Source organism: Lontra canadensis, unplaced genomic scaffold, assembly GCF_010015895.1.
Source record: "Lontra canadensis isolate GAN:19392208 unplaced genomic scaffold, GSC_riverotter_1.0 scaffold7, whole genome shotgun sequence".
NCBI lineage: Eukaryota > Metazoa > Chordata > Mammalia > Carnivora > Mustelidae > Lontra > Lontra canadensis.
Window position 1 is genome coordinate 6794291 of NW_022631001.1, and position 26269 is coordinate 6820559.

General features: G+C 41.6%; 1 protein-coding gene across 2 annotated transcripts in view; it reads left to right on the plus strand.

The window, feature by feature from the left end:
• Positions 1-17557, plus strand: part of MRE11 (MRE11 homolog, double strand break repair nuclease) — a 79356-nt gene extending 61799 nt beyond the window's left edge. For both annotated transcript variants that reach the window (XM_032852781.1, XM_032852782.1), the window contains 3 exons: positions 1231-1298; positions 10480-10558; positions 14390-17557. In XM_032852781.1, the coding sequence (XP_032708672.1) occupies positions 1231-1298; positions 10480-10558; positions 14390-14446 (204 nt within the window). In that variant the 3' untranslated portion in view covers positions 14447-17557. The remainder of the gene's footprint in view (positions 1-1230; positions 1299-10479; positions 10559-14389) is intronic.
• The last annotated feature ends 8712 nt before the right edge of the window (positions 17558-26269 follow it).

Below are 26269 nucleotides of genomic sequence, written 5' to 3' on the forward strand. Positions count from 1 at the left end.
GGCCTTCAGGATGGCCATTTTTATGCTAACCCACTCTTACAGTGCAAGGTGCCGGCTTTTGCTTTGCCAAGATGGCTGTACTTATATCAGGGCTAGACTCGAGGTGGGTACAGCCTTGTTTTTCTTGACCTCCACACCTGGAGCTGGTCTCCGGGACTTGTTTTTAAGTCCCCTGGGGGAAGGGGAGCAGGGACAGTTTAAGGGTTAAATAACAAAGTTATTGTTTAACTTCAATGGAAGCCTCTGGCTAAAATAGAAATATAAAATAGGTCCTTACATAGTATTTTAGATGATAGAATCAAGAATAACAAATATCTTGGGGTGCCTGGGTGGCTCAGTCAGTTAAGTACCTGCCTTCGGCTGAGGTCATGATCCCCGGGTCTTGGAATCGAGCCCTGCATTGGGGCTCCCTGCTCACCAGAGAGCCTGCTTCTCCCTCTCCGTCTCCCTCTGCTGCTCTCCCTTCTTGTGCTCTCTTGCTCACTCTTTCAAATAAATAAATGTTCCTCTAGGTACCTCAGCTGCCATGGTGTTTAGGAGAGGAGTTACCTCAGACATGTATAGATACCGTTTGTGATTGAAGAGTGACATTAGAGGGAAGTCAGGTTAAGCTTCAGGTTTTGGTTATTGTGGTTTGGTTTTGTTTTGTTTTGTTTTAAGATTTTATGTATTTGAGGGATGCCTGGGTGGCTCAGTTGGTTAAGCAGCTGCCTTCGGCTCGGGTCGTGATCCCATCGTCCTGGGATCGAGTCCCACATTGGGCTCCTTGCTCGTCAGGGAGCCTGCTTCTACCTCTGCCTCTGCCTGCCCTTCTGTCTGCCTATGCTTGCTCGCTCTCCCTCTCTCTCTGACAAATAAATAAATAAAATCTTAAAAAAAAAAAAAAGATTTTATGTTTTTGAGACAGAGAGCACGCATGGGGATACTGGGAGGAGGAGGAGGAAGGAGCAGAGGGAGAAGGAGAAGCAGACTCCTCACTGAGCAAGGAGCCTGCTGTGGGGCTCCGTCCCAGGACCCCAGGATGATGACCTGAGCTGAAAGCAGTCCAGTCGCTCAACCAACTGAGCCACCCAGGTGCCCCAAACTTAAGTTTGAACAATTGGTTTCTGCCCCCTTTTTTCTGACTTTTTTTTCTAATCTATTAAAAAAATTTTTTTTGAGATACAACTATTTATTTTTATTCAGATAAATTCCCATAAAATCTATTCACTGTTTTGTTTTTTCCTTTAGGTGATTGAGGTGGATGAGTCAGATGTGGAAGAAGACGTTTTTCCTACGACTTCCAAAACAGAGCAAAGGTAGGTGCACTGATTTCCTGCAAGAAGAAACACCCGAAAAACTTTAAATCATCCAAAATTCTACCTATACATTTTTCTGTGCCATAGAAGTTTAACAGATTTGTTCTCAACTGGCCAAATAAATAGAGAAGTGAAAAATAGAGCAAAGCCGAGTTCATAGAGATGACGCAGCATTACTGCAGGTATTTTTCAGTGAAACTTAACCTCTAATTTGTTTCCTTTTGCCTTTATTACTCAGGGATTTTCCTGATGGAGTTTTCTGTGTTCTCTCTAATGAACAGAGTATTATATTTTTTTTATTGTATTTTTCTAAATATTTTATTTCAGCTTCTCTTTCATATCGCATTTTTACATACTGCGTTTCACAGGGTGCTGTGCCAAACACTAAAAAGAGGATTACGTGGGCTTTTCCTGCCTTTGGAGCGCTCGTTTGCTTCTACCTGTCCCTTTTGGTTTTTGCCATTTTTGCTATTACTTGGCTTGATGCACTGTTAGCATTTCTCTGTTAGGGTTTTAGGTGGACACTGCTTAACTGAAGCTCAGTTAATGAAAATTTCTACTTAAGAAAATAATCAAGAGCTTTTTTAAACTCTGATTTTCTGTGTGAGCATTATATGAGGTCTGATGGGGGACAGAATAAATGTTTTCACATGGTTACTGCCTTTAGGCAATGCAAGTTATAGTGGAAAAGAGAAATGAACACATTTCAGTCCATTAAAGGATGATGAGTCAGTACATAATTATGTGTGAAATTTTATGATACAGAATAGGTGTGAGTGCTCACAGGCTCTTAGAAAACGGAGCAAGAATTATGGGCTATGAAAGAAGGAAGAGTTTTCTAAGGGAGTAACATTTAGCTGAGGTTTTGAGATAGGAATCTGAGTTTTGAGAGGGGTGGAGAAGGGCAGCTGAGAGTAATGGCCTGAGCAGGAGTTGTTAGCAAGAAGGAAGAGAATGAGGAAAAAAACCCTGCCTCAGTGTTTCACACTGGTTTCATGATCTCAACCTTGTCTTCATTTCCTAAGGATAAAAATTAAATTTGATTTAAATTAAAAGAATAAGAGAAATTAAATACTAAAGAATGAAATTTTGCTGGGTAGGATTGAGCTTGGGAAAGGCCAAAACCATTGTAGTATCTCAGATTTTTCACCTACCCCATCTTTTAGAACCAATTTTCGTTCCTTGGGCGTGATGTTGACCCTACAGAGAATATATGCTTTATGTGAATTAAGGATTTGTGTTGGGAAAATTGGTATATGTAGTTCCGCATCCATATATTTATTCAGTTACATGTTATGCTAGGAGCTGGGGGTAAAAATATGGAAGAAACGTCTCCTTCCTTCAAGGAATTTCCACTTAAGCAGTATGCTAATTACGAGGCACTAATAATCCAACAAGGTAAATGTTTTATTCAAGTGTAATGAAATCTGAGGGAAGTGACACTGTCTTCTAGAATAGGTCATCGAAGGCTTTACAAAGAAAGTAGGTAATGTTTGGGTTGATGATCAATAGGTGTTTAAGAATGTTTAAAAGAAATTGTCAGAGAGGAAGAATTTCTTCTCCCCTTCAAGGTCTTTCTGGCTGAGCTGAGAACCAAATTGACATGAGACAGATTAATAGGAGGAAATCAAGTTTAATTTCATACATAGGGGGAATCCACACAAACGTGGAAATTCCAAAGACAGACAAAATGAGGTATATATGTCATTCTGAAATAAGGGAGTAGGGATCTTGGACATCAGTGGGAAAGAAAGCAATTCACAGGAAGATAAAAGACAGTAAGTGCTTGGTAAATGAATGTTTGCCGGGCCACTCAGAATCAGTAGGACAGAGAGGATTTTGATCAAACAAAATCTTTGCTGGGTTCCTTCCTGTCTACCATACCTAGTCCATACAGTAATATGGTTACCTACCTATGGTGATAGCTCTCTTCCTGGAGTAGGTCCAATATCTAAGTCCTTTTTAGGTGTTTGGGGGAAGGTAAAGAGCTTTCCTGAATCTGCTGAGTTTTGATTGCTTTTTAACTCAAAATAATCCTCATGTCAAAGTAACTGATGTTGGGATGGTCTACTGTTGGCTCCTACAAAATTATCAGGGTGCATCAGTAAAGAGTAATGTCACAGGCCACAGACATCTGTTTGAAAGAGAGATCAGGGAAAGCCTCTGAGGAGATCACCTTTAAGGTAAACTCTTCAGGTGCGTGGGTGGCTCAGTCAGTTAAGTGTCTGTCTTTGGCTCGCGTCATGATCCCAGGGTTCTGGGATTGAGCTGCTCATTGGTCTCCCTGCATGGCAGGGAGCCTGCTTCTCCCTCTCCTGCTGTTCCTTCTGGTTTTTCTCCCTCTTCCTCTGTCAAATAAATAAATAAAATATTTTTTTAAAAAAATTAACTGAAACCTTGCTGAGAGACTTGACCTTGCAAAAAGCAGAAGGAAGAGCACATAGAGTGCCTCTCTTTTGTTTGTTTGTTTTTCTTTTTAATTTAAATTCATTAATTAACATATAATGTATTACTGGTTTCAGAGGTACAGGTCTGTGATTGATCAGTCTAATATAACACCCAGTGCTTATTACATCCTGTGCCCTCCTTAATGTCCATCCCCCGGTTACCCCATCCCCCACCTCAGCAACCCTCTGTTTGTTTCCTATGATTGAAAGGCTCTTATGGTTTGTCTCCCTCTCTGGTTTCATGTTTTATTTTTTCCTCTCTTCCCCTATGATCCTCTGTTTTATTTCTTAAATTCCACATATGAGTGAGATCATATGATAATTGTCTTTCTCTGATTGACTTACTTCACTTAGCATAATACCCTCTAGCTCTATCCATGTCATTGCAAATGGCAGGATTTCTTTTTTTTTTTTTTTTTTTTCCTGATGGTTGAGTAGTAGTCCATTGTTTATATACACCACATCTTTCCATTCATCTCTTGATGGCTACCTCGGCTGTTTCCATAATTTGGCTATTGTAGACATTGCTGCTGTAAACATTGGGGTGCAGGTGCCCCTTCAGATCACTATGTGTATACAGTATATGCATGTATACAAATATATTTCTTTCCCACAGACAAACCGTGTGTGTGTTTATGCGTGTATATGTAAATACCTAGTAGTGCAACTGCTGGGTCATAGTGTAGTTCTTTTTTTATTTTATTTTATTTTTTTTAAGATTTATTTATTTATTTATTTGACAGACAGAGATCACAAGTAGGCAGAGAGGCAGGCAGAGAGAGGGGGAGGCAGGCTCCCTGGTGAGCAGAGAGCCCAATGCGGGGCTCAATCCCAGGATCCTGAGATCATGACCTGAGCTGAAAGCAGAGGCTTTAAACAACTGAGCCACCTAGGCGCCCCTGTAGTTCTTTTTTTAACTTCTTGAGGAACCTCCATACTGTTTTTCAGAGTGTCTGCACCAGCTTGCTTTCCCATCAACAGTATAAGAGAGTCAACATCTGTCATTTCCTCATCTGTTAATTTTAGAATTTTAGCCATTCTGATTGGTGTGAGGTGGTATCTCCTTGTGGTTTTGTATTTTCCTGATGCTGAGTGATGTTGAGCATTTTTTCATTGGTCTGTTGGCCATTTGTATGGCTTCTTTGGAGAAATGTCTGTTCATATCTTCTGCCCATTTCTTGACTAGATTTTTTGTTTTTTTGGTGATGAGTGATAAGTTCTTTATAGATTTTGGATACTAGCCCTTTATCTGATAGGTCATTTACAAATATCTTCTCCCATTCTGTAGGTTACCTTTTAGTTTTTGTTGACTGTTTCCTTTGCTGTGCAAAAGCTTTTTATCCTGATGGAAGTCCCAATAGTTCATTTTTGCCTTTGTTTCCTTTGCCTCTGGAGACGTGTCTAGCAAGAATTGGCTACAGATGACGTCACAGAGGTTGCTGCCTGCGTTCTTCTCTAGGATTTTGATGGATTCCTGTCTCACATTGAGGTCTTTCATTCATTTCGAGTCAATTTTTGTGTGTGGTGTAAGGAAGTGGTCCAATTCCATTCTTTTGCCTGTGGCTGTCCCATTTTCCCAACACCATTTGTTGAAGAGACAGTCTTTTTTCCATTGGATATTCTTTCCTGCTTTGTTGAAGATTCGTTGACCATAACATTGAGGGTTCATTTCTGGGGTCTCTACTCTGTTCCATTTATCTAATGTGTCTGTTTTTGTGCCAGTACCATATTCTCTTGATGATTACAGGTTTGTAATAGAGCTTGAAGTCTGGAATTGTGATGCCACCAGTTTGGGTTTTACTTTTCTTTCTTTTTTTTTTAAAATTAATTAATTAATTAATTTATTTATTTATTGGTCAGAGAGAGAGAGGGAGAACACAAGCAGGCAGAGCAGCAGGCCGAAGCAAAGAGAGAAGCAGGCTCCCCACTGAGCAAGGAGCCCGATGTGGGGCTCGATCCCAGGACCCCGGGATCATGACCTGAGCCGAAGGCAGAGGCTTTAACCCACTGAGCCACCCAGGTGCCCCGGGTTTTCTTTTTCAACATTCCTTTGGAGATTCGGGTCCTTTTGGTTTCCATACAAATTTTAGGATTATTTGTTCCAACTCTGTGAAAAAAATTGATGGTATTTGATAGGGATTGCATTAAATGTATAGATTGCTCTGGGTAGCATTGATATTTTAACAATATTTGTTCTTCCAATCTATGAACATGGAACATTTTTCCATTTCTTTGTGTCTTCCTCAGTTTTTCTCAAGAGTGTTCTTCCCCCCCGGCCCAAGATTTTATTTATTTATTTGACAGAGAGAGATCACAAGTAGGCAGAGAGGCAGTTAGAGACAGAGGGGGAAGCAGACTCCCTGCTGAGCACAGAGCCCGACGTGGGGCTCGATCCTAGGACCCTGAGATCATGACCTGAGCCGAAGGCAGAGGCTTTAATCCACTTAGCCACCCAGGTGCCCCTCATGAGTGTCCTGTAGTTTTTCTGAGCACAGATCCTTAGCCTCTTGAAAAAGAAAGAAGCTTAACTGTAGGTTAGGAGCCAGTGACCAATCCATGGAAAAGAAGGGGTTTGAGATAAGAATAAGAAAAGCAGGACTACATCATGAAGCAGTAACAGTTGAGCAGGGTAAGGTATTTTGACTTTATTATAAATGCAGGGAAATCCATGGAAGGATTTTGAGAGAGTAGTGGCACCATCTGTTTTACATTTATTAAGGATCCCTGTGGTACAGGAAGCAAGGTACAAGCAGGCTGACCTGAAAGGAGTGTGTGTAGTCCCCAGAAGAGAGATGACAGAGGCTTGTACCAGAGTGGTAGCAAGGGAAAGGGAAGGAATAGACGGTTTCAGGGTATATTAGGAGGTAGACGTGACAGAAGTTGGGGATGTATTGACTATCTGGAGTGAGGGAGAATGAGGTCTCATGGTTGGTTTCCAGGTTTTCTACTTGAACTCTTAGTGCCATACACTAAGAAAGTCATCAAAGAAGAGAAATAGATTTTGGTAAGGGATGATGGGCAGAAAATCAAATAATTCTGCTTCAGATGTGGAAAGTTTGAGATGCCTGTGAAATTTATATGAAGGGGGTGGTGGTAGGCAATTGGATATATGAGTCCGTAGCTCAGAAGCGAGGTTTGAATGATACCTAAATATCCTTCTCAACAGCATATAACAGATACACAGATACTGAACTTGAAGCTGTTAGAATGGATTGATCACCTTACAAGAGAAGGTAGAGAGGAGAGGGCTTTGTGTTCTAGTACCTGGGTTTTAACCTTTAGAATTTAGGAAAAATAGGAGCAATGAGAAAGACCCAGAAGAGTATGGCGTTGCCAAAGCCAGTGCCGGCCTTGGTAGAACGAGTGCAAAATACCAAGACAGGCTGAGGTACAAGTCAGGTTGTGTATTTGTGGTCTATAGTTGAGGATAATTGGGGTAGCATTTCTCAGTCTTGAGTTACTGTCTTAAACTATAAGTTTAAGGACTTAAACTAAGTCCTATATTAGTCAGGACACCTTAGGTTCTTTGGTCCAATGAAAACCTAACTCAAATTTGCTTAGGGAAAAGGAGGTTTATTGAAAGAATATCTGAATATGTCAGTCCTTCAAAGGAAGAGAGTCCCTTTCAGTACTTGCTTGATCATTCTTGTCTTTGTGAATTAAAATACACACAAACAAAAACAAGTGTAGCTTTCTGAGGTTTTTTTTCCCCCAGTAGTGCATCAGTAGTCGAGAGGAAATAAGAAGTTTAGGTTGCATGAGGTCCTTATTTTTCATTATTAGAACCAATGGAAATACTATTTTAGTATGTTTGACATATATTTTAAAGGTATTAAAGAAAAATATCTTGATTTTTGTTACCATTTTGTGTTGTCTACTTTTCAGTAGAATAAATGTCTGTCGCTTTCTTATTTACTCCTGCAGTAATAATAACTGAATTGTTTATTCTTCTGAGCCTTTACATGTGAATTATCTTGTGTGGTGCTCACACGCACCCCAGGAGGCAGGTGAAGCTGTAACTATCCCATTGTCCCTTGGAAGAAAGTGAGGCACAGTAGGTTAAGTGGCTTACTTATTTACCGTGGCCCAGCCAGTCACACAGCCAGGGGTTCTGCTGCAGACCTGTTTCTGCTGCTGCTTCACTTCATAGCACAACACATTCACCTCTCAAACCACTGTGCAGGCAGTAGGAACCATTTAAATGATGAGAGGCAACTTAGAAATTAATGTTTTTGGCAGCAGATCAGAAATCAGCCATGGCAAATTTGTGTTTCTGATGAAGCAACGACTGACACAATTTTGGTGGGTTTTGAAGACTTACTTACTAATGGCAAGGTTTGTATGGTTATTTTGATTATTTACAGTATTTAAGCTCTAAAACGTACAAGGTACAAGTTGTTTTACTTCTCTGTGCCTCAGTATCCTCATTTATAAAATGAATATAATAGTATTTACCCCATATGGTTATGAGATTTAAGTGGGTTAATACTTAAGTGCTAAGTACAATGCCTGACACATAGTAACACAGTAACAGCTCTATAAGTGTTCATTAAATAAATTAAATAACAGGCTAGGGAAAATAGAACAAGAGGAACAGGAGGAAAGGTAAGCAATAAAAGCTCCATAATGCCCAGCAGTTAACTTGGAAAAGGAAATAACTTAAGGGCTGTAAAACTGCCTCCTGCCAGATGGGTAACAGAGAGCCTACTTTCCTTGGGAAGGTTGTTCCAAACTTTGTCCTTGTGCTGGCAATAAGAGGGCCGTTCAGGTTTGGTAGCAGTACCAGATAAACCGAGGACCCTCCCTCAAAACATCAATAAGAGGGGTGTGGGGGAGGGACAGACATTGAGTGGTGGGAAGCTTGCATTTTTGTGGCACCTGTGATGTGCCAGCCACAGTATTAGGCCAGTTTTAACATGTCACCTTGTGCTTAAAACACTGCTACAGCTGACTTCTTGGCTGAACATCTCTAGGCTGAACGCTCTGATTTATGGCCCCAAATAGTATCTGAACAAAAAGGGGAAACAAGCTTACAGCTCCTGGCGCTCAATTTGATACACCCTCTCTTTTTATTTTAGCCATCCACATGAAGCAAATCAAATTAAACCTTTTCTCATATCCAGGATAAGGCCCATTTATTCGACCCAGCAATCAAAAGAGTATAACCATTTTTTTCCCTCCCTACTGTTGATTTCTAGGGTTAGGGGTCCTTCACAAATGAGATCTGTAAGTCTGTGGAGCCCCCTGATGCAGAACTTAGGACTCTTGCTGTGATCAGATGAGCCACTGTCCATCATAGATGACTGGCTCGTTTCTGGGTCCATTGGTTATTTGGGGAGACATCAGAAGCCAAGTCAGGTCTCAGTGGGTTTTTTTTTTTTTTTTTCCCGTAAACCAGCCCCCTTTCCCCAGCCCCCAAGGAGAATGGGTTCACCTGACTTCCACCTCCTTGGCACTGTGGCTGTATGCTCTTGATGACCTGCTTCCTGTCACAGATGGAAACAAGTCAGCAACTGACCAGTTCCCACTTAGGCCAAGTATAGCGAGATGGGTATGTCCCAGATGGATCGCTTGATAAATTTCCTTGATCTCTACTTCTAAAGCCGTGTTGTGCTTCAAGTTTGCTTCATAGATCCTCCTGTCCTTTACTTTTATGTAGAAGAACCTGTGGGTTTTTTCTTTCCTTCTGACACATGCCCTCTTGATTCTCAACCCACTTGTCCAGACAAGATCTTCAGATACACTTCAGACGTACTTTTGCTGTAACATCCCAATGCATGGTAATAAATTAGTAGCTAAAAGTTTACAAATGCTGCTTTCATTTAAGACTGGAGTTGGCAAACTTTCTTAAAGGGCCAGATAGCAAATATTTTAGGCTTTGCAGACCAAGAGGCAAAGCTGAGGCGATTATGTAGATATTTGTAAAACCATTTAAATGTACCCCATTTCAAAACGGGAAAACCATTCTTAGTTCATAGGCAGTAAAAAAACAGGCTGGATAGACTGCAGTGACCTGATCTAAGAGGATTTAGAATTCCTACTGATAAAAAGACATACAAATATGAGTTCCTTTACCACAAGTTAAGCTTCATGAGGTGGGGAATCATGATCTTGTTTGCTGATATTTCCCAGGGCCTATCAGAGTACCTGGAAAAGAGCAAGCTCTCAGTGTATATTTGCTATTTGATTTGGATCGAACATGAGTAAGATGAGCAGTGAGCAGTGAGCCCTAGAAAATTGTGAGCCTCCCCTGAAATCCCTTTTTCTTGTGACAGAAACAGAGCTGGTATTTGAATACAAATATTTCCATATTCAATTTTCAGGAGTGGGGGATGATAGTAGATGCATGTTAATACATGCTAAGCACTATAATAAGCAAGGATCGGTGTAGTGTTTAATAGATGTCAGGCAACTGATCTAAGTCTTTTAGCATATTAACATAGTAATTCTCTAAAAACTTATTACTATCCTCATTTTATGGATGAGAAAATTGAGGCAGAGAGGCTAAGTAACTTGCCTGAAGCCACATAGCTAGTAAATGACAAAATTGGAATTCAGACCCTAGCTCCGGAGTCCTTTTCCTCACCGTTACATTTTTACTGTCTCTAATGTAGATTGAGGGAAGGGATTAGCTATCTTTACTCATGGCTGCTACTAGAATGAAAAATCGCACTTAAAAGGGCTCATGAATTCTCTCATTCATTTTCTTTGTTTTTCCCATGTTTCTGCCTCAGGTGGTCGAGCGCATCATCATCAAGCAAGTGCATGTCCCAGAGCCAAATAGCTAAAGGAGTTGATTTTGAATCAGATGAGGTAATAAGTAATATTGTTAAATCTTCATCAATTTTCAGCTATCTATAAAATTTAAGTAAGGACTGCTAAGCTAGTTGCTGGAAATGATTTTTTAAAATACGTGCATTGATAACCTTCCTTTGAACTGTACTTAATGTTAAGAATCAACAAGTAGGGGCGCCTGGGTGGCTCAGTGGGTTGCCTCTGCCTTCGGCTCAGGTCATGATCCTGGGGTCCTGGGATCGAGCCCCGCATCGGGCTCTCTGCTCAGTGGGGAGCCTGCTTCCCCCTTTCTCTGTCTCTGCCTGCCTCTCTGCCTACTTGTGATCTCTGTCTGTCAAATAAATAAATAAAATCTTTAAAAAAAAAAAAAAGAATCAACAAGTAATGTTTGTTGGGTACCTATAAATCTAAATACTCAGCTATAAAAGACCTGCCAATTTTTATTTTTTATGTATTTTTTATTTTTTAAAGATTTTATTTATTTATTTGACAGAGATCACAAGTAGGCAGAGAGAGAGAGAGGAGGAAACAGGCTCTGCACTAAGCAGAGAGCCCGATGCGGAGCTCGATCCCAGGACCCTGAGATCATGACCGGAGCTGAAGGCAGAGGCTTAGCCCACTGAGCCACCCAGGCGCCCCGACCTGCCAATTTTTAAAATATGATATCCTGAATTCTTAATTAATTTGCCCTGTTAATCGTGGATCAGAATAGTTTTTCTTCCATTTCTGTCATTTATATTTGGAGAAGTGATGATGATATTCTAGAAGTTTTTAATGTTACTTTAATAAAATATTTATTAAGTACTTGCTACATGCTTTACACATTTCATATATAAAAGGGTACATGGTGGTGATTTTCATTTACGGAGGGGTTCAGATATTGACTAAAGTGCCACATGGCAGGACGTGTGAAAGAAACTCCAATTTATGTCCGGGCCATAAAACTACCAAGTCTCTTCTAAGCTGGGGGAGAAGGAATAGAGAGGCAGACTCAAGACTAGCCTCTTGGCTTCACTCATCCGTTCATTCAGCTGTGTTAAAGCCTGGCCTTTCCCATTCCTCCATGGCAGCCAGTTGATGGGCCTTTGCTAGTTTTTGTTGAATTGCTTTAATGTATTTTTCTTAGCTCTGTAACCCTTTTCATTTCTTTCATTTTTTTTAATTTTTGAAAGATTTTATTTATTTGAGAGAGAGTGTGCAGGCAGGGGGGAGGGGCACGGGAAGAGGGAGAAGCAGACTCCTGGCTGAGCAGGGAGCCGCACGCAGGACCCTGAGATCATGACCCGAGCAGAAGCCAGACACCTAACTGACTTGAGCCACCAAGACACCCCATTTCTTTTTTTCTTTCTTTTTTTTTAAAGATTTTATTTTATTTATTTGACAGAGAGAGAGAGATCACAAGTAGGCAGAGAGGCAGACAGAGAGAGAAGGGGAAGCAGGCTCCCTGCTGAGCAGAGAGCCCGATGTGGGGCTCGATCCCAGGACCCTGAGACCATGACCTGAGCCGAAGGCAGAGGATTAACCCACTGAGCCACCCAGGCACCCCCTTTATTTTTATTTAAAAAGTTTCTTAATTGTGGTACAAACATACAGGGTAAAACTTGGCGTCTTGGGGTGCCTGGGTTGCTCAGTCAGTTAAGCATCTGCCTTTGGTTCAGGTCATGATCCCAGGGTCTTGGGATCGAGCCCCATATTGGACTCTCTGCTCCACGGGGAGGCTGCTTCTCCCTTCTTCCTCTCCCTCTGCTCCTGCTCCTGCGTGTTCTTTCTCTCTCACACTCTCACACTGTCTCTCGAATAAATAAAATAAAATCTTTTTTTAAAAAGATTTATTTATTTATTTATTTATTTATTTATTTGACAGAGATCACAAGTAGGCAGAGAGGCAGGTGGGGAGGGGGTGGTGAAGGAGGAGGGGTAGCAGGCTCCCGGCTGAGCAGCGAGCCTGAGGCGCTGCTCAAACCCAGGACCCTGAGACAATGACCTGAGCTGAAGGCAGAGGCTTATTAACCCAGAGTCACCCAGGCGCCCCAAAATAAAATCTTAAAAAAAAAAAAAAAAAAAAAAACAACTTACCATCTTAAACATTTTTCAGCGTGCAGTGCACTAGTGTGAAGTATATTCATTTTGTAGTGCAGTAGATCTCCAGAATTTTTTCATCTGGATTTAAAAATCTCCACCCACTGAGCAACTCCTCATTTCCCTTTCCTCCCAGCCTCAGTAATCACCATTCTACTTTTTGTTTCTATGAACTGGACTGCTTTAGATACGTGCTATAAGTGGAGTCACAGTGTTTATCTTTTTGTGACTGACTTATGTCACTTGGCATGCCCTGCAGGTTCATCCCCGCTGTAGCCCTTGACTCACACCTTTCGTTTTGAGCTTCCGCTGTTGCTGTCATGTCCTGTATCCCAGCTGTGGTTTTGAACCAGCTTGAGGAGAGGACTCACCAGCAGTTCAGGCTACAGAGAACAATGGCAGCATGAGCTCAAGCTCCCTGTGAAATAGTACCATGTTGCCTCCAGGAGGGAAACAGGCAGTTGTGGTCATTTATTCATTCCAGTCATGTAGATGGACATGTTAAATGTTAAAGTTAGAGATTTGGATATAGTTCATGTTAACTGCAAAGAAAAGCAATTAGCAGGTTATTATGCCTCAAGTTGGATTTACCTCTGGTTTTTAATAAGTTCTGCCTTTGTTAATAGCAGAAAATGAATCAGTAATGTGAATCAATTTGTATTTTTCTAGGCATTCATTTCTCACTAGAGATAGGTAACGTAGGTAACAAAGGATAGCTAACTTAATCTAACACCAAATAATTATCCCTTTTTATTAATGTCTTAAAAGAAACAAATCAGGGGCACCTGAGTTGCTCAGTCAGTTAAACATCAGCCTTTGGCGATCCCAGGGTTCTAAATCGGGTTCCGCGCTGGGCTCCCTGCTCAGCCAGGAGTCTGCTTCTCCCTCTCTCTCTGCCACTTCCACCTGCTCATGCTTTCTTGCTCTCTCTCCCTCTCTAATTAATTATAAAAGAAAGAAAGAAAATTTACAGGCAAATTTGCTTTCTCCTGGATATTTAGCTAGAGAATACATCAGAATCAATTTTAAGTTATCCTCATCAAATTTTATAATTTGGGCTCATCTGAGGTTTGTTAGTTTTCCTGCTAAGATTATATGCTCTTACTGTGCATATAATCTTCGGTCTCATTCCAGCATGAGAACTCTTCCATACTGCTGCTTTTTCCAGAAAGATACTTCAAAGATTGATTTACTAGGTGTCTTTTTGCAGCAGTCTAAGAGTAGCTGTCTACTGCTGGCATGAAATGGGTAACAGGAAATAAGAATTATAGCTATTTCTGAGTTAGGTCCTGTGCCTTCATATTTGGCCGGGGTGGGGTGAGTTTCCAGAATATTAGGTAACATCAGTAATAAAATGTAATTAGGAAAAAAACTCCCGAAAAGCAAACAGAAATGACTTGAAGAGTATTCATTTTCCTGGCTTACCCATACTTTATTTGCCTTTTTTAAGGTTAATAATTGAGAGAAATGTATATGGTATATATTGTAGGGATCCACACACACCTACACATATATCAGGATCAGTTATTTTCAGAGCTTGCTAAGAATTTAACTGACTGACTTACTTCCACGGTGAAAGAGCTACCAGGGAAGGGAGGAAAAGATAAATGAACAGACGGTTCATATCCATAAAGCAAAGAGAACAATGAAAGACACCTCATGTGAAAGGAAGAAATGGCTTTTATTGGTATTGTTTACCTGTGAGCATGTCTGTCTTGTCTGAGTGAAGCGTGCAACAGTCACTCCTGTAACATTTGTATGTCATTTCAGGATGACGATGATGATCCTTTTATGAACATGAGTTCTTTAAGAAGAAACAGAAGATAATGTATTTAATATAACTTTAAAGTTTTCAAGGTTCAGGAAAAATCAAAATGTTGCAAGCTGAGAGTTTACAGTTGAAGATTTTTAAAGTACTGCTGTTAACTAAAGAATTTGAAAAAGATGTACTTAACAGGGAAATTTCATGTATAAGAATTTATGTTGTGGGGTGTCATTCCCTGAACATGACTCCTTTAATTGAGATGCTTCCCAGCTCAAGAACGTACAGAATAAGATTGGTTCTCCTTATTTTTTTAATCTAGTTGTTAACATTACCTGGGGCTGCTCTGTAAAATCAGAATGTTATTTTCTTCACATGTGTTAGTGTACGTCTTACCGAATGAGAGTTTTGCTTAAATACCATTCTTGAGAGTAAGGATTAAAAGAAATCTATCACTGTATGTTTCTGCTTCATGATCAAATACTATTAGTATTTTAATGTAGTTACGTTTAGCCAAAGTTGAGGAAAAGAGCTTATAAAATTTGACCCCTTTATAATTTTAATAAATTCTAGAGATTCGGGATTTCCTCAAGGTCAAACAGTCTTTGCGAAACTGTGCCCAAGCTCACTGTTCATTACTATATATTGTTCTTTTTCTAAAGCTTGTGATAGTGTCAGACACTGAGACTTCGAATGTTAGAGGTACCTTATGCTTTGAATAATTAGATAGATTTGTATTTAAAAAATAGAAAAATCTCAGAATTAAGTTTTTGATTTTAGTTGTAGCAAAGATTTTTAAAAGATTGGGTTCCCATTGGGTTCCCATTAGTCATTTTCTTCATTCTTCATGGTTCTCTCTTCCCTTATTCTGGAGCTCTCTCATCTATTTCTACAAGGAAAAGTGTTAAAAAAAAAAAAAAAACTTATTCTAACTGTATTTTTTCAAAAATATTGAAGAACTTTTTTAGATAGAGTGATCAGTTGAGCATTATATTAGATGAACGTACTGAACTATAACTTCTGTGGACTATCAATGCCAAAATTTTATATTAATCATATTTTATCTTAGCATAGGACATGGCCAGTTCCAGACATCTTAGTGAAGCAGCCTTGTTAAGGCCATATTTTCTCCCATCCAAGTACTGTTCAGGTCCGACTCTGCTTAGCTTCCATGATCAGGCACATTCAGGGGTATGACCGTGGGCAAGCTTGTATTTCTTTACTTGTGTTGCAGGGGGTGGGGGAGGCAATAACGATTTGACCTTTTCAGATTTAAGCTCAATAATTCCATCTCCATCTTAAGACTGTTAAAACACCCCCTGAAGTATGTCTTGTTTTCCTCTCTGAGGTGGCTGTATTTAAAGACTTGCTAGGGAAGTCACAGATCTTGGTGGTACAACAGCCTGACATTTCTTCACTTATATATAGAATTAAACACTTGACTGAGCAATATTCATGATTACTGTCGTGGTCACACCTGAACTATATCAAATTATAAAAGAACATTTGCATAGTGGCTTTCTCCATATTGTAGCCCTTTGACATGGCTTCGGTCAGAACTGGGATATAACATTCTGTGGGATGAACTGGGATAAAAAATCTGTTTTAAATATTTTTTTAAAAGATATTCTGTATCAACTTGAGCATAAAGATTAGGTGAGCCGATAGCATTAACCCAGCTAAAGGCATTAGCCTGTGAAATATTGTCAGGACCATGTCACGACATCTTGACTATTCCCAGCATCAGCGAAGCTGGGAATGAGAGTTGCTTCCTGTGTAGAATGGAAGCTGGTTTGGATGGTGGCGTCCAGGCAATGTAGGCCCCACGTGGGGCAGGGTCAGCTGATGACTCTTCTCTCCTGCCACCGAGATGGGCCCATGTGGGGGTCATCACGAAGGACACAGTCAAAAAAGCATGCTGACAGCTTCTTATGAAAAAAGAAGACTTTTTCTCCAAAAATTGCTCCATGGTATGACAAAGGTATTAAATGTCATGCCGATAGCTCCCAGGAAAGGTGATTCCGGGGCAGTTAGAGAAGTGAAAATCTCAGCGAATCCAAGTCACTTTGTTAACAGCTTGTATCGCTTCAGTATGGTAAAACGTGAAAGAAAATCCTTTCTGATTGAATATTGTTAACATAGTTAAATATGCCATGTAGCCTTGCTATTCTCTATCAAGGCCATAAAATCTAGGGTCTTTTGGTTTTCAGAGATGTTAGTACAGGTGTGTAGAGGTGATTCCAAATGGTGACAACCTGCAGTTGCTTTCTGGAGGCCGAGAGAGCAGTGCTGAAAACGTTCTGAGGGAAAGATCTTCCATCATTTACCAAAGAATAGACCTCTTTCTGGTGTTTTGTTCCTATTGTAAAAACAGAGCAGCGCGTTTACAAAGTTAAGAATGCGCTGTAGTTCTAGGAAATTCTAGGAAGTATGACTGGTGCTTAGAAAGTTCAAGCATGTAGGCATAGGACTTAATTCGGGTACATAGAAACCATTTCTTCCCTGTAAGCTTTTAAAATTACAGAGAACAAAAACGGAAAAGTTATGTGGCTTAATAAGGAATTATAAAATGAGCACTCATGACATTTCTATGCCGGTCAAGAAATAGACCATCACTTGTGCCCCGGAAGCCCACTGAGTGTTCTGCCGTCTCCTCAGGCTAACCAGTCCTGACTTCTGTCATTGAGAAGCTCTTCTTTTTGCCACAAGGTGGTGCTTCCGCCGTTGGATGGCAGATAGGATGATGCAACAGCAAATCTGAAAGAAGTATAGTTTTGCGGTAAATTTGGAACCTATGCAATAATAAGCCTATGCAGTAATACCAAATTAGCCTTCTAATCTTAGATGTAAATTGCTTTACATATTTCACCTGGCTCTGCCTGTGACTGAGGAAGTTGCCAGTTCGATAAATTTTACAAATACCGGTTCAAGAAGAAACTGTTTTATGTTTTAATAAACAAAGAGAAAAACCCTTTATTAGAAAAAATAAAAAGTCTCCCATTGTAAAATTTGTCTTTTGAAATGTACTATATTTAAAAATAATTTTCCCCTAATGTAATCTGACTTTTTAAATCTATCATGCATTTAATTCATGGTGTTCTGTAGCTTTTTTAAGGCTTATTTCCATTAAAATTATTGTAAAAGTTTTGTAAAATAAAGGTTTGTGTTTTAAGTCCAAAGAGCTTCCATATTCTTTTTTTTTTTTTTTTTTTTTAATTTATTTGACACGCAGAGATCACAAGTAGGCAGAGAGGCAGTCCGAGAGAGAGGAGGAAGCCGGCTCCCTGCTGAGCAGAGAGCCCGATGCGGGGCTCGATCCCAGGACCCTGAGATCATGACCTGAGCCGAAGGCAGCGGCTTAACCCACTGAGCCACCCAGGTGCCCCAAGCTTCCATATTCTTGAATGAAAAATGTCTGCATTTTGTTATTTGCTTATCCCTTTTAATACTTTTTTTAACTCATTGTTTATTAGCTAGGTCTGAAGACACTAGAATGTTAGTTTGAGCTCTGTAAAGCCAGTTAACATAGCTTGCTATTGCCGGCACATTTGTGTATCTTGACTGTGACTATTCACTAGAGCTGGTTTTAGCTGTTTTTAAATTATAAAGGCAGTGGATATTTATTCTTTAAAATTCAAACAGAGCATATATTAAAAATATGTATATTTCCCTGTAATCCTCTCCAGACTTAACTCCCAACAATTGGGTACACATTTCTCTGATTACTTTAGCATGATTACTGACCAAAATTGAATTAGAACCCCCAGTTACGTAGTCACATTTTGAGTCCCTACCTCAAGGTGTATTTTCAGCTTGGTACTTGACATCCTGATGTTTCCACAGCCGCTTTATCACCTCTCTTGGTCAAGCCACCATTGTCTGTTCTGAGGGATAACTACTGCTTTTCAGTTCATCATTGAAAGGTTACCACTCCCTTTGAGTCAGATGCAGGAATGTTTCATCTGCGTGCCTTGCCATCAAAAGCGGTAAAGTGATTTTCAAAGGGCTCTTCGCTAGTGATGGCACATGACAGTGGATTAATTTAAGAAACCGGCGCAGCGAGTGTCAGGCTGGTTGAGCTAGGCCACGTTCTGCTGCTTCGTGCCCCTCTGCGTCCAGTGATGGACGTGGAGCTACCAGCACTACCGCAGTAAGTACCCTTGCTTACATCTCCTGTTTGGTTTCAGAGGTTCCATGTTTATTGTATTTAAAAATCAGTATGTGCTCAGCTGCAAGCTACAGATTTAACTCCAGTCTACCTGTTAGTGCATTCAAATAGATTACATGGTGTATCTGGACTTGGAGCAAGTTGCCAAAGGCAAAAAGCTGTTGCTTAATAGGGTGGGAGGCACAACTGCATTTCTGTTGGTCCTTTGACAGAATGTAAATAGGATGCACTAAATGAAGGTATCCATTTTACATTATTAAAATGTTTTTCTGTAAATACTGAACTCAGTCAATTCATCTATCCATCCATCGTAGACAGAAGCCCCTGGGGTTTATCACCCCAATCTCAATACAGAGGTTTTTAGTAGTGGTTTAAAGCTAGACCATGTTTCATTTTGTTTTTTAATTTTTTAAAACATTTTTTTGTATTAGAGCACAAGCAGGGTGGAGGAGAAGCAGAGGGAGAGGGAGAAGCAGACTCCCTGCTGAGCAGGACCCTGAGATCATGACCTGAGCTGAAGGCAGACACAACTACCTAAGCCACCCAGGGACCCCTAGATCATTTTTTTTTTTAAATTTTTATTTTGAAATAATACTGAATTTTGTGGAAGATTTGCTAGAATAATAGAGAAGTTATTTTTATCTTCTACTCAGATATACTAACTTTTAAGTTTTTGTCATTTAAAAATCATGTATGTGTATATTACATACACATTCATACGCACATGTGAATATGCACCCACATATAAAAATTTTTTTCACTCTTGAGAGGTTTCAAGGAGTAATGCTTCTTTACCCCTAATACTTACTCTATATACCCTAGGAATAAGGGTATTGTCTTATATGACATCAGTACAGTTAGACTTTTAGAAAATTTAAAATTCATTCAATTTAATTTTTAAAATTCTTATTTTTTAATACTTTATAGTCCATATTTCAATGTTGTCAGTCCCAATAATTTTCCTTATATAGCATGTTTTTCCCTCTAGTCCAGGATTTAATTTTTTTTAATATATAAAACATGTACATGCTTCCAGAAGTCTAACCATTTAAAATGTGTACTCAAATCTTTCTCCCTTCCTTATCCCTTTGACTCCTTTCTGTTCTACCAACTGTAGGTAAACAATTCCATTCTTGTTTAACCTTTCTGCATTTCTTTTTCCTAAAAAAGCAGTTTTGTGTATTTTTTTCATTTTCCCTTATTTCTTAACACAAAAAGTGTGTGTGTGTGTGTGTGTGTGTGCGCGCGCGCGCATTACCCCCCCCCCCACCAACCCCCAAATAATCTGTGCTGGAAATCACTCCATGTCATTTTACAAAGATCCTCTTTTTCATAGCTACATAGTATTCCATTGAGTTTAAATACCATAGTTTACACTATCATTCTCTCATATTTGGCTATTTAAGTAGCTACAACATTTACAATTACACGAATAATGCAGTAATGCTCATCTTGCATGTTAGTGTTTGGACATTTTTAGACATACATCTTCAAGAGTAAATTCCTAGATGTTGGAGTTACTGGGAGTAAGTGTATATGTAGTTCTACTAAACATGGCCAAATTCTCTACCATAGAGGTTGTACCATCTTGCATTTCTGCCAGCAATGTGTGCGGTCACCTTCCTCACACAATTTAAATTAGATTTTATTACTGGTAAGCCATTAATTTCTGGTTGGCCGAGATCTGACTTTTACATTTAGATCCAACTTGTTTACTTGACTGTATATAACTCTTCCCCAGAGAAATATGATCATCATACTTCAAACACCACAGACCTCCTTGATTCCACTGCCTGCAAGTAATTGCTAGAATTTGTCTTTACTGTTGTACTAACTTTGTAAAATAGAAATGAGCACAAAATTAATATAAGAAAAGACAACTTTTTTCTGGTGCTCAAAACTAATGACCTCAAGTGACAATAAAAAAAAAAAAAAGTATTAAAGCACTTTCAGGAGTGTAAGACCAACAACAGCTGTTGCTTACATCCTCTGAAAATGAGTTGCAGATCCAGTGATGCCATCTAGAAATAAAATTTCTACTTGGTATTATTAAAAAAAAAAACCCAGGAAACATCCTTCTTTGCTCTATAAGATGCAGTATTAATCAAATGGTTTAGATACCATGCTTAATTTTCTTTCACTCTCTAAGGATCCAACTGAAACAAAGCACACAACAGAAATAAAAGAGAAGTAGAAAAAATAGCTCAATAGCAATTAAGAGCATAGAATTAGAGCTTGTGCTAGGAAATATGACTCAACCTGTAGGATAACAGAAAACCTTGAAATATGAACTCCACGGCTCCACCCGTTAGAAGAATCCTATCTTCTCTTTACCCCCCTCAGAGATCTAATGAAGATTCCTCATTTTAAGTCATTAACTACCAATGAAATCAGGAGATATTTCCACAGAAGGATGGTTTTACATTGAGTTTAGAAGATGAAGATTTATATAATTTTCTGTGATGAGAACTTAGATATGGCCCCAGAATGCTACTAGATAGCAAAAGGGGTACCAAGAAAAGTTTAAGACTTGCTTCCTAGGTCATCTGACTCCAAGTCCAGTGTCTACCACAATAGACACTACTATTTCTCCTGTCTGGGCACTGTGCAAGGCTCTAAGACATGACGTGCAGAATAACACCATCCTGGCCTGCAAGAGTGGACAGGTAAGTCACAAACAGAGCACCACAAGGGAAGTGCACATCTGAGAATGGATCTCATTTTACAGGAGCACTTTCGACTGAATAGATAAGGCAACACAGCTTGTTCTTGGGTTGTGGAAATCAAGGAGGTCAGTGAGTCTTCACAGGAGAGAGAAGACATCGGCTAGGTCTTCCAAGAGGAGGAGTTTTTCTGGCCCTGGGATCAGAGGGAGGATGATTCGAGACAGAAATAGCATCTTCGGATGCAATAGCATCATGAAGTGGAGGTGGGCTGTGAGGCGACTGCAAGACTCTTACCATGGTGAACAAGTGAACAAGAAAAGGAGCAAGTGTAAGAAAGTAAGGGAAGGAGGGGATACGATGAATTTAGTTTGGAGGATGCTGAATTGTAAGTGTGGGGGGTGTTCCAAGTGGGAATGTCCAGGCAACAGCCAAATGTGTCATAACAACCGGGAGCTTTCAAGAGGATTGATAAGTAGAGATACAGATCTCGGAGTCACTTGTGAATGATGGTTCAACCAATGGAAATGGTTGAGATCACCTTGGGGGACATTTAGTTCAAAAGGACCAGATGCTGGAGGATGGCACTCTGAATCGCCAAGAGTAGCTAGGAATTCTGTGGTAGCACCACTAAGGCTACCAGTAGTCTACTGTAGGGATTAAATGGGCTGCTATGAGTTGGCCCAATACCCGCTCCATCATTTATAAAACTGCCTATGTAAAAGTGTGGAGTAAGTTCAAACAACTTACCGAAGTATTCGGAGCCACAAACTATACGTTGGAATTTGGGTGTACTTCTTTTATTTATCCTAAATATATCATTTTTTGGAAGACTTTATTTGTCAGAGAGAGAGCACAAGCATGGGGAGCGGCAGGCAGAGGGGGAGGGAGAAGAAGCAGACTCCCCGTTGAGCAAGGATCCTGATGCAGGGCTGGAACCCAGGACCCTGGGATCATGACCCGAGTGGAAGGCAGACGCTTAACCCATGGAGCCGCCTGGGTGCCCCTAAATATATCGTTTTAGTCTACAGCTCCAGGGTACTGGAATATTTCCAGCATACTTGGAAACCGATTCCAGGGGTAACATGCCCACACTCGGTGTTTTTATTGCGTTGGGAATATCTTAAGCCATACTTTCTATTTCAGGTCTACCTGATTCACTTTGTAACTAAGGTATGATGCCATCCCACCTTTGCCATTAAAACAGATCAACTTTGAGTGACAGTCATGTGCCTGACATGATGCTAATTGTTCTTTCTTCCCCTCTGCCAATGATTGGCACGAGAGAAGAATTGTGGGTTGGTGCGTTTTTAACTCAAGTAGGACCTTTTCAGGAAATAACCCTGGTGTTAGAGGAGCAACTACTCGCAGTGCTGGGAATGTTGAGGAGTGGGGCTCTCAAACACTTCTTTCTGAGGCCTCTGTGTGATATTACCATTCTGTAATTCTTGGTCTTGTGAATGCTGGTGAGGTGATTTACTATTTTTCTTGTTTCAAGTCCATTTGAAAGAGTTAAATTCTCTACTCTTTGGTATGTTTAATACGTGTGACTATTATTAGAGACAGAAATATAATTACTATCTGGCACAGCCTGACTCTACACAGCGTCCTCAGTTTTATTCAGAATGCACAAAGGAAGGAGCTGTCTCATTCTGTAAGAGCAGCTCTGTGTCTTCCCAAATCATCTTCATAATAGCAAATGATAATGTTACAGAACCATTAAGGTCTCTGAGGAAGGGACTTCTTTTTAAAAACTTAGCCTTGACATGGGGTGGGTGGGGGATGTTCTTCTTTCATCAAGCACTGGGCTATTGCTACAGTTGAGAGTAAATTCGGGCCAGGAGAGTTGGGCGCTGGGATCTTGGGAGACTGATCAGAGAGCCGAATGCTCACGGAATAGCACATCTGTCCAAATTCCAACCAGAACCAATATTTACTTGTCTCCTTGACAGCTGGAAGTGCAAGAGAATTATCACATCCTTGGGAGCAGCCTTCAACCAGTGATTGATAGGAGTTGGGTGGGTAGATATCCAGCTCTTGTCTACTGATTTGGATAGCTGATGTGTCTGCTTTGCAATGGCTTTCCCAAAAGGAAGGGGCTCCAGTCACTCACAGTGGTAGCTGGCCTGCCAATAGACTACTGGCCCCTTCCCAACCTTGTCTCGCTTTTCCATTCCCCTACTGGTATTTGCCTTCATTTCTCAAATAAACCCTTCCTCTAGAATCTTTGTCTCAGGATTTTCTTCTGTGGAAAGCTAAGAGCTAAAATATGTCATCTTGTCTTCTGATGGAGGGGAGGTTTCAGGCATCTGGCATAAATGTCCTCAAATCACCAAGGGGGATGTGGGGAGAAATGTATCAAAGTGAAGGCATTAATTAGGAGCAGATGAGTGCAACTGTCACAGAGCATCAAGCAGGGTACATGGGGGACAGTGCTTGGAAGGACACTGCCTACCTTTGATTCCTTTCTGTGTGCTCCAGGCTGACTAACCTTAGTCTGCCCATTCATTCTTTCTCAACAATTTGATTAAGTAGGATTCTGTTCTCTAAATTACCAGCACATTCCAGCCTTGCCTCCCTGAGATGGTACCAAGTCACCTTTGTAGACCATTAAGTCTACCCAGGCTCTTGAATTACATGCTTACAGGCAGTCTCTTGGTTTCTTTTCTAGAACTAAATACCTATTACTTGATCTGCTTGGCATCCTGTCCCTTCTCCTAGGACCAGTCACATAATCCCCTATTCTGACCACCTAATCCTCTGGGACCCACCAGGTCCATCAGCAGAATTGAAGGACATTTGCTCACCATACTCTCCCCAACACGGAGTTGCCTGAAGAGTGAATGTAAAGGAAAAACTGGAAACAAGAATGGACCCCTTTGAATTTGCAGATAAAATAATGGAGAGAGGTAAGTGAGGTCAGAGGAGGATCTTTTTTGTGTTTTTTTTGTGTTTGACTTCAAACTGAAAACGAGGCAATCAGCCACGTGTCCTCCTTCCCATCTCTGTCACCCTTGCTCTTCCCCATGCCAGCTCCTTGATTCAGGTCCCACCTCTGATCCTGGATCACTTGACCAGCCGCCAAACCTCCTGCCTCCGGCTGCAGCCCATTTCCCAGGAAGTCACTAGAGGGTTCTTTCTAAAATGCAGACCTGATCTTGTCAGTTTTGTACTTACCGCCCTTTGGTGAATGCCAAGGGCCTTCGGGAATGCATTCATATCACTCTTATAGCCGCTGAATGTGCCAGGAGCATTCTCACCTCTATGTCTTTGCATGTACCATGGTTCCTTCCTTATGGAATACTCCTTCCCTCTGTCTCCTCTGTGACCTGTTTCTTCCTGGTCCCTTAGGACTGAACCAAAGTACCACCTTTCTAGGAAAACTTCCCAGGCTCCCGCCGCCCCCCCCGGGGGAAGTGCACCAGTATTTTATTGTGATGACGCTTAAACCATTTCCTAGTAGGAGAGCTTGAACTGTATCCCTGAAGTTTGAAGAGGTACAGAAGCTGACATCTAACTTCCCCTGGAAAAGTTCCAAAGTGAGAGGTGCCTGGGGCCTCTCCTCCTGACCTCCTGAAAAATAGAGGACTTTGGTGGGCGGGGCCCATTCTTCAGGGTGAAGGTGGGACAAAGGAGCAGGCTTTCCCCTGGGCCAAATGGAATTCTCAGAAGGAAACTGGACTTAAGTCTTTTGGTGGAGTCCCAGCAGGGGGAGATAATGCCGTAGACAGTCTACCTGACCTTTACCATTTGAATGGGTGTGGGGCCCGCAGTTACAAATGCCAGTCCACAGATTACTGCATACTTAGCACCAGACGGCAGGGTGGTGGGGACATTCAAGGGTCTCTGAAAACCCCACAAGTGGGAAAAGGAAAGCTTTTTTTTTTTTCTTTTAAAGATTTTATTTAATTTTTTGAGAGCGAGTGAGGGAGAGAGAGCAAGCACAAGCAGGGCTGGGGGTAGGGGGCCGAGGGAGAAGCAGACTCCCCGCTGAGCAGGGAGCCTGAAGCCATTGCTGGGCTGGATCCCAGGATTCTGGGATCATGACCTGAGCTGAAGGCAGACGCTTAATCAACGGAGCCGCCCGGGCGCTCTAGAAAGCTTTTCACCAACGGCAGAAAAGTTAAATTTAACTTGCCCAGGATCTCATAGCTAGGAAGTGACAAAGCTGTGATTTGATCCTGACTCCCCGGGATGGGGTCAGTGGGTGGGTGGCCGGGTTGTCATGACTGGGAGAGACTACTCAATGGGAATGAAAACGGGTGAGCAAGGTACCAGGATTTCCTGTGGAGTAGGCAGAGAACAGAAACATGGGTAATACACCCCTTCCTCGAGCTTCAAAACCTTCTCCGGCCACAGGGGGCACGCAGCTACTTATCTCCTTTGATTCTTTGATCCAGTCAGCAGATTGTTCCGCTTTGAAGAGTTTCCTTGGAAAAGCCTACCCCCCTCACCCCCATTGTCTTAAGACCTGCAGGAAACAAAACCTAGGAAGCCCTCCAGCAAATCTGAAGTCTGGTGGTGAAGGGGTTTGGAGAAGCCCTCCCCTCCATTGCCTTACTCGCTTTGTTCCTTAAAAACAGCCGGACCCAGGGATCCAGCGCAGTGTGGAAACCGCGCCCGGGCTGACGCTCCGAGGGCACAGGCGTTGTGCATCCCCGTCTCCGCACAGGGGGCCGCCCGGAGCCCGCACACCAGGCTTGACAAGCTGCGCGCCCCAAGGGCCAGGCACCCCCACGGGGGCGGCTGCCACCCCCTGCCCTCTCCCTTGACAGTAACCGGGCTGGGGCGGGATGGTGTGGCGAGTGTGACTTAGGGACAGAGCCCCGGAAGCCGGGCGGAGTTGTACTCCCGGCGTGGGAGCGGGCGGACTGCGGCGCGCCAGAAAGCGAGCGGGCGAGCGCGCGCGGGGAGAGAGACTTGCGAGCCCCGCGGAGCTGCATTTCCGAAGGGGCAGCAGGCCGGGCGGGCGGAGCGGGCGCGCGTCACCGCCGGAGCGGGAGCCCGAGCGGGAGCCGGGGCGGGAGCCGGAGCCGCGGCGGGAGCCGGAGCCGCGG